Consider the following 9,382-nt stretch of genomic DNA (forward strand, 5'->3'; position numbering starts at 1 on the left):
GCGGCAGGCAGGTGGCTCCTGGGGCAGTCAAGCGGCTTCTGGCGTCGCCCACGGGGGGCCTGGATGGCGGCTCGCACTGGCAGCTCACGCTGTCCTGCCCTGCCTGCAGTATGCAAATTAGCCGCCATCTTTGTTGGCGGTTAATTTGCATCTCACGCAATTAGCCAATGGGAGGTGTAGCGAAGGTACGGTCAATTACCATGTTTGTCTATTATTAGATAGGATTCTATCCCAATTCATTTCCTATTGTTTAAACACACTCAGTTATATCAGTTGTGTCTTCTTGGAGAAGTCTTCACTACAGCTTTCTGACTGCTCCACTCTGAACTGTTGTCTGCATTCTGCAGCTGGTACAGAGCTATTTAACTTGGCTCTTTCTATGGCATTCTCCTGAGGGTTCCCTCTGTCTGCCCTGTGCTAGCTCTCCTATCCTATATCCCATGTCCTACTCCTTCTTGGTGTAAAATATATTCCACTAGCTTCAGGAGAAATGATGTGCAAGAGGCAATTTTAAAAATCTGAAAATACCCTCATGTGTGGTTAATGGCTTATAGCTAGATATAGAATTCTAAATAGGAACTAATTTCCCTTCAGAAGTTGGAGGACATGCCTCATTGTTTCCTAGCTTCGGAGTTGCTGATGGGAAGTCTGAAGCCATTCTGATTTCTGATCCTTAGCTTGTAATGTTCTTCCTTTCTTTGGAAGTTTGTAATACTGTCTTTGTCACCACAGACAAATTGAAATTTCCTGAAAATGCCTTGTCATAGGCACTCAGTAAGCCCTTTCAATCTGGAAACTAGGATCCACTGGGGGAAATTTTATTGAATTATATTGCTAATGATTTCCTTCCCTTGTTTTTCTTTTTCTGAAACTTGGTTTTGATATTGGACTTTTTAAACTGATACTCTAATTATTGTATCACTTTTCCCTCTACTTTCTAGAATATTTCTTCATTTTCATCTTCAAACCCACACTAAGTTTTATTTCTGTTACTTTTCTTTTTTAAACACACAGCAGTTCTTTGGTCTTGTATAACATTCAGTCCTTATCTCACACATGTAATATTTTAAACTCTTTGAGGAAAGTAATGAGTCTTTTTAAAATTTTTATTCCCTGCCTGTCTCTGATCCTCCAAGTTTCTTTAGTTTGTTTTAGTTTTTCTTCAGATATCTGCTAGTCTTGGGGATGTCAGTATCTTTAGGTCTTTCCTCTTAGACTAGTGTAATACACCAAATGGTATTCTGATCTTCTGCATGGAGGGTACAGGTGAGGGAAGCCAGGTGGAGGAGTCTCATTCAGTGAGTGTGCAGATGTTCATTCCATTCCCTTGAATTGGAAAAGGGCCCTGTGCTCTCAATTTTGCCTGGTTATGCCCCAATCTGAGACCTTTGGGGTTTCTTCTTCAGAGAATTAACCTGCAGTCTTGTATTAGGGTTGAGGTGAGGGTGGGAAAGGGAGAATACTAAGGGATCTATCATCATGTATTCCTGATACCATCGATTCCTGAGCTATTTGAAAACTTTGTGGTACAATTCAGGTTGGTTCTTGGCTTTCTTCAGAGCCAGATTAAGATTTGGCTTTCTCAAGTCAGCTAGGTCATTTACCACACTCCATTTGTTTTTCAGCTTTCAATCTATTATTATGTGGTTGTTCTCTTCTTTTTCATTCTCCTTGTCCTTGATGGACCATATCTTTTAAAAAAATTCCTTTATCATAATTATAGTGCAGTTTCTGGAAAAAATACAATTAGATGCTTATCCAATTTTATCCCCAGAAGTCCAGGATAAATCTAAAAAAATACTCCTGATTGTTTATGCCATTCATTTCCCCTTCCCACCCAATTCTCCCACCACCATAGTAGTTTACAAAGATCAAAATTGCCTTAGGACTGGTCAAGAGGGGCTCCTTGCCTGGGCATCACATTTTATTTTTTAAATTCTCTATTGTTTAAAGTATTACGTATGTCTCCTTTTTTCTCCCATTGACCTCTCCCGGCCATTCCCACCCCCCCAGCACATGCCCTCACCCCCCCTACTGTCTGTGTCCATGGGTTATGCTTATATGTATGCATACAAGTCCTTTGGTTGATCTCTTAAACCCCCCCGCCCCCCCGGCCTTCCCTGTGACCTTGGTCAGGCATCACATTTTTGAGGGCTTGACTTTGGTGCTCCTGGGCACCGATCCCCACAGAACTTGAATGTATAGGCTGGCTGTCCACATGCATGTCTGTGGGCCTCTCAGGATGTGAGGCCAAATTTGGAAATTTTCTCCAGGCCTTGACTGTAGAAAAATATAGTCGTGGATGAAGGACAGAACATACTTTATCTTTTTATTTTAAAAAAGTTAGTTAGCCCTAGTCAGTTTGGCTCAGTGGACAGGGCGTCAGCCTGCGGACTGAAGGGTCCCAGGTTTGATTCCGGTCAAGGGTACATGCCTGGGTTGTGGGCTCGATCCCCAGTGTGGGGCGTGCAGGAGGCAGCCAATCAATGATTCTCTCTCATCATTGATATTTTTCTCTCTCCCCTTTCTCTCTTCCTCTCCGAAATCAATAAAAAAAAATTTTTTTTAAACAGTTAGACTAACAAATATTAAGGCATATGACACAGCTTTATAAACCTAGCATATAGCTGGCCCACAGAAACACTGACTTCCTTCATGGTTTCTCTTTCCCCAGGTCTTCTGGCTTCACTGCAACTCAAACAGTAACCCTTACAAATGACTTACATGAATCAGAAAGGAATTCATTATTTAAGACACTTTGCTGCCATCTGTTGGAAATTTTATTAAATAACTACAAATCAATGAAGACAAATGACAGGCACCCCTAGTTGTTGGGCAATGCATAATTTGCACAACCAGAGGGGCAGCACTGCCTTGAACCAGCTTTCACAGAAGTGAACAAACTCTATTGCGCCAGGATGAGTATGGGGAGGAAGACAACAAAGCAAATCAGGAATCAAACTCCCACTCACAAGTTAGAAGGAACTGTGGTATGGCACCTTGACTTAGAACTGAGAACTTTCCTCACAGAAAAAAATGTTCTCACTGCTAATCTAAATTTAGTTCATAAGAGCAAAATAAAAATTGGCTTTAGCAGTTAGCTTGAGAACATAAGTACTAGTTTTTATTTTATTCATACTAGCTTTGTGTTCCAAATAACTAATTTCCAAAAGAAATATAAGAGTGTGTTGAAAAGTAATTTTGGAATTAAATGCAAGCTGCTTCTTTCAAATGGACAAACCTGATTAAATCAGGTTGGTAGTTGGGTCAGTTCTGTTTTAATCCTTGCTTTGTAAATGTGAATGTTCCACCACAACTGACATATTAGGGAACACTTGCAATTACATAAATTTTTTTATCATGATTTCATCTGTGAGAAACACTAGGTGAACAAAGAAAAATGCACCCAGCTGAACCAAGGCACATATGAATACACAAAAGGCTCACATACACAGCTCAAACATGTACCAGTGACCTCACTTCACTACCTGTGCTATGAGCCACACCCATACACATCTCCTATGACAATGTTCTATTCAATTTCCAAAAAACCCTCCCTCCATCACTTCACAATAAATTTAAAAACTACTCTGATGCCCACTACCACAAGTAAATTTCTGGATAATTTTCCAAGGTAAAGGTGCTATCGTTATTGTAGTATTTATGTATTCCTCAACCATTTAGCATATGTAAAAATGTATTATTATTTTTACTAAGTTCCTGTCTTTACATGTTTTTGAGTATAGTGCTCCTAATTCCTTTTCCCCCATAAGTCCTGTGATTTTTATTGTGCAATTCTGCACAGTACAGTGATTTAGGCACACATGTCACATTATTGCAAAATTGACTGTGCATGGCTATTTTAACCTAGACTCAAGCCCATTCTGCTAGACCAGTGGTCGGCAAACTGCGGCTCGCGAGCCACATGGGGCTCTTTGGCCCCTTAAGTGTGGTTCTTCCACAAAATACCACTTGCGGGCGCGCACATACAGTGTTGAAACTTCGTGGCCCATGCGCAGAAGTCGGTATTTTGTGGGAGAGCCACACTCAAGGGGCCAAAGAGCTGCATGTGGCTTGCGAGCCGCAGTTTGCTGACCACTGTGCTAGACTAATATCAGCAGAATTACCACATGTATCTTATAAATCTTACAGATTTCAAAAAATAAATATATACTGACTTATGGTTTTTAAGAAAACTCAAAACCACCCATCCAAAAGCCTCAGTGAAATTATCCAGGGCTTCTACCTTAATTATCCATAATGCTTTTGATAATTCTTGAGCTCATTTGACCTTTCCTCAAATAACTTACCTATTTTTACAAAACCCTAAGCGACTGGTCGACCGAATGTTGGACTGGTCGCTATGACGCGCACTGACCACCAGGGGGCAGAAGCTCAACACAGGAGCTGTCCCCTGGTGGTCAGTGCACTCCCATCGCAGGAGTGCTGCTCAGCTGACCAAGGGGCGCCAGACGCGGGGCTCACAGCTGGCGAGCACAGCTGTGGCGTACCAAGCAGCAGCAGCAGCACGGTGCCTGACCCACCTCGGGCTCCTCCCCGGTTGCCTGCTGCTTCCCACACTACTACATCCCTCGGGGGATGTCGGACTGCTGGTTTCAGCCTGATCCCCCGAGGGGTCCCAGATTACGAGAGGGGGCAGGCCAGGCTGAGGAACCCCACCAGTGCACGAATCCGTGCACTGGGCCTCTACTATATCACTGAAATCTGGGAATGATGGAATACAAGTACAAAGGATGGATATTATATAGCTCTCTTAACATGAGCTTGCTTAGATAATTGTGAAATAGTTTATTTTATTGGAAGAAACAAGACAACATTTTTAGGGCATTTCAAAGAAAACCAAGTGCTGCCATTATTCACTGAGTTCTAATTTTCAGAGCTAGAAATACCAGACTGCTGACTTTTTTCATAAATTTTTTGCTCATTTGTATGTATATTACCTTAAAAGTTCACAAGTTTCTTCTACTGAATAATGTGTGTGTGTGTATATATATATACATACACACATATACACACACACACATACACACACACACATACATATAACTTAATAGTCAATCTAAATATTGAGTGCTACCAAACACAGGCATTATTTATCAGCATTTTTAATTCTATTATTTGAAAAATTCTTGAAATATGAAATCTTCATTACTCATTTCTCCTTCCTTCAATATTATTACTACCATGTATTTTCATAAATTTTAGCATCTTGAAAAAATGTCATAAATTATCTAGATACTCCTAATAAATAAATATCTTGGGAATAAAGAGAGTCATCATTAGTTTATACATAAAGTTAACTGAGATTACTTTAACCAAGAATGTCAGAATTAAAAACTAAGGTCTGAATAATGAATATCCTTTAAAAATTTGGCCTATAAAAGTTATCCTTTATAATTTTAGAAATGCCTTGGAGAAAATATTGTGCTTTAACATTTATTTTCTTCAAAGTTTCCTCAAATTTTTATAACTTAGGTCAATAAATGTAGGAAAACATAGTTACAAGGTTGTGAGCTCAATCCCTGGTAGGGGGCATGCAGGAGGCAGTCGATAGATGTTTTGCTCTGACACTGATGTTTCTCTCTCTCCCTCTCCCTTCTTCTCTCTCTAAAATTCAATTGAAAACATTTTTTTAAAAATCACATGACAATTTCATTCTTGCTGCTCTAGCCAAAATTCTTCATTTTTCATTTCTCACTTCCTACATCCAATCCAACAAGCAAATTCTGTTGGCTCTACCTTCGAATGTATTCGTAATCTAGTCACTTCTCAGCCTTTCCACTATTACCATTGTGGCCCAGATCATTGCAATAGCATTCCAATTGGTCTCTGAACTCCCATTCTTGCATCCCTATTCTCAATATGGAAGCCAGTGGCTCCCTATCTCACAGAATAAAAGCCAAAGCCCTCCTGATGATCCACAAGGCCTTCGTGATCTGCTCAATGATGTCATCTCCTACTACTCTCCCCTTGTTCATTCCACTCCAGCCTCCCTGGCATCTATGCTGCTCCTGGAACATTCCAAGCATATTTCTCCTTTATACTTGCTATTCCCCTGGGTGCAAATCCTCACCCCTAGGTATCCACATGCCTGACTTCCATACTTTTATCAGGTCTTGACTCAAATGTCACTTAACAGGGAGGCATTCTTTGGTCAGCTTAGCTAAAATTATTCTTCCTTGATGCTTCCTATTTCCTATTTTTTTTCTTTGTACTTATCTCCATCTAGCACAGTATATATTTCACTTATTACTCTTGCTTATTGTCTATCATTCCTCAATAGAATGTAAGCTTCACAAGGGGAGAGAGCTTTGTATATTTTTTTCACTCTTGTGTCTTAAAGTGCCTAGAACAGCATGTGGCACATAGTTGTCATTCAATAACTATTTGCTGCATAAACAAATGGATTTTTTAAAAATTAAAAATCAATGAAAGCCACACAATATAACACAATAACATGTGCTGTGAAAAGTCATCAATAATCTATCTTCCTAATTATGTAAGAATCTTCTAATGACAGAAATATTACACCTCTTTTCACTTAGGGACTGGCATAGAATGTTACATATACAGCAATTATTCCATTTTAATATTTGACAGCATGAAATTTTGCTTAAAGACAAATCACTAGGAGATAAAAATAGAACAATAGAATAATGATCTAATTCAACATTAGATTGTCATGTAAGAAAAAAATGGCTCTAAAAGTAGTCTTTCCCCTTCTAATATTTATGAGCAATAGCTTTCAGTGCTAATTTAGGACATCCACTCCAAAAATGATCATGGTCTGCCATGAATCAAGACTTGTCCAGGACAGAAAGTGGAAGATTGGCTCTGGACTAAGCACCTTGGCCACCTCATCTTAGTTTGTCTTTGGGACTAGTACGTGGAATATTGGAGATATTTAACAATTTACGATATAGTTTTCTCTTCTTTAAAATGTTAACAGTTCTTCCGACTATGAATATATATTCTTTGTGGGTTAAAGCTTGTCAAAGGTTTCTAGAGTGACAATGATAGTCATCAACATAACACTGTGAATAATATTAGATAGCAAAGGAACTGAAAAAAGATGACTCTGAGCCAGTCCAAGTTACATAGAACACATACATGAAATACAAAAGGCTACAATATGGTTACACCCAGACAGGTTTACAATACAATTTATGCCAATACCTAAACTGGATTCAACACATGCTAAAGAAGTACAATGGAAATAAAATGAAAGGAAAATCTGATTTCTCTAAGTATGATTCCTTGGACAAAAGTGTTTGCTAATCTAACTAATTTCTAGAAAAGCAACAATTGTTATAGGATAAAAAGAAAAAGAAAATATTCAAATTCTGACCAAGAATTGAGTTCCATTTAAATTATGAAGAGAAATGAAGAAGAAACAAACAAGAAAAACTAAACCGATATTCAAAAACACATATTCACCAACATACAGACAATAGTTCTGACTTATCTACCTAGCAAATGTCTGTGACTAAATGTCTAGTTTCACTAAGCAAATAATAACATCAATGATATAAAGCACTTCCTACTATTCAAATCCTTTCATTATTTTATTTAATCTTAATTATGTTCCTTTAAAATTACCTGACCTAAATATCTATATATCCATTGGCAAGCATGCAAAATATGAAACAATATATTTGTTAGGAAACAGGGAAAGAGCTGCTTTGATGTTGACAATTTCTTTAGGGTATAACAACTCATAGGGGTTTTTTTATTTCTCTCTCTTGTCACCCCTTTAACCATAGTCCCAAATATACTTACATGAGATATGTAAAATTAGCTCAGCTATAGTAGCCTGATCTGACATTACATTACATAAGACAGAATCAGTAGCTTGAACAGGACACACACCACTCAATACAAAGTTTCCATACAATACTGGATCCCCAGTGAATCTCAGTAGTTCAACAAGATCACCTAATGGTCTTTCAAAATTTAAAGCCAAGCAATAAACTCAGAAACAATACACCATCCAACTTGTCTAGGGCTGAACAGCAAACTTATGAAGCTTAGATAAATTTCATCTCTTTAAAATAACTTTGCTGCCACTTGGTTACGAAGAATAAAACTTTCTAATGACTTCTAAATCTTGGTTAACATATCAATGCGCTTCCTTAACGGGAAATACAGGATGTTTTGTTTTATTGTAACACTCAACAAGTCCATAAATTACCAGATAAAAGCTAGCAATTTCTTTTCTTTTATTCGCTTACCCAATTTAGTGGTGCCCTCTGGTGGGTACTCAGGAAACTGACCCTCGGAAGGGACACTGACAGTTCTTCTCAGGCATCTCCCTTTGGTGGAATCGGCCTGCTGCTCCTGTCCTCCCTCCGTGGGTATCTAGTTAACCAAAAGAAAAAGAGATGAAACCTAATACTGAGTTCACCATAACAACTTTCCGACTGAATAATGTTTTCAGTTAATAAAGACAGGAGTTTGTAATCATCAGAGCAAAGTAGAAGAAATGTAGAAATAAAGTATACACAATGGTAAAGTATTACCAATCCCTTTGCAGGAAGCTTTTCTTTAAAAAGAAAACCAAAAGATCAGGAAAGGTGAGTATGTAAATTAGCTTAGTTGAAATATGTACAAATCTTATCCAGGTGTGCATCTGTTTAGGGAGTTCAGAAAACAAAACAAAACACCCACACAAATAAAAGATTCTTTTACATAAGACACTGGTTCACAAGTTCCAATTCTGCCCAATGCTCAATCAGGTAAATGGAAATAAAAGTCAACCAGAAAGATTTAGCTACAACATTCTCTTAAAAGAAGGTTTTGCTAGATAAAAGTATTAAAATTACCCAACTTTTCTTTAATTTTAGAATTAAGCACTTATCTATCCTATCTAATAATAGACAAACATGGTAATTAACCATACCTCCGCTACACTTCCCATTGGCTAATCAGGGTGATATGCAAATTAACTGCCAACCAAGATGGCGGCCGGCAGCCACCAGCTGAAGTGAACATGAGGCTTGGTTGCCCCGGTGATGGAGGAAGCCAAGGTTCCCCGCCTGCCGCGGCCCGGCTCTGAGCTCCGGATGCAACAATGTTGCAATTATAGAAGCTAAACAAACCCCAGATACCTGCTTTCAGCCAGCCGGCCTTGGAGCTGGAGCTGCAACAAAGTTTCAATTACAGAAGGTAAATAAATCCCAGCATAAAAACAAAAAAAAACAAAAAAGGAGAGACTGGGAGCTTCCGTTGCAGACTTGGCCTGCCTGAAAACAGCCCTCAGCCCCTCATTCAGGCTGGCCAGGCACCCCAGTGGGGACCCCCACCCTGAAGGGGGTGCAGGCAGCCTGAAAACAGCCATCAGCCCCTCACCCAGGCTGGCCAG

General features: G+C 39.1%; 1 protein-coding gene across 2 annotated transcripts in view; it reads right to left on the bottom strand.

Annotated features, from left to right (window-relative positions):
- The window catches only part of RASAL2 (RAS protein activator like 2), a 168,568-nt gene that overhangs the window by 110,597 nt on the left and 48,589 nt on the right, over positions 1 to 9,382 (bottom strand). For both annotated transcript variants that reach the window (XM_014528353.1, XM_014528352.1), the window contains exon 3: positions 8,253 to 8,379. In XM_014528353.1, coding sequence (XP_014383839.1) covers positions 8,253 to 8,379 — 127 coding nt within the window. The remainder of the gene's footprint in view (positions 1 to 8,252; positions 8,380 to 9,382) is intronic.

Source organism: Myotis brandtii, unplaced genomic scaffold, assembly GCF_000412655.1.
Source record: "Myotis brandtii unplaced genomic scaffold, ASM41265v1 scaffold630, whole genome shotgun sequence".
Lineage (NCBI taxonomy): Eukaryota > Metazoa > Chordata > Mammalia > Chiroptera > Vespertilionidae > Myotis > Myotis brandtii.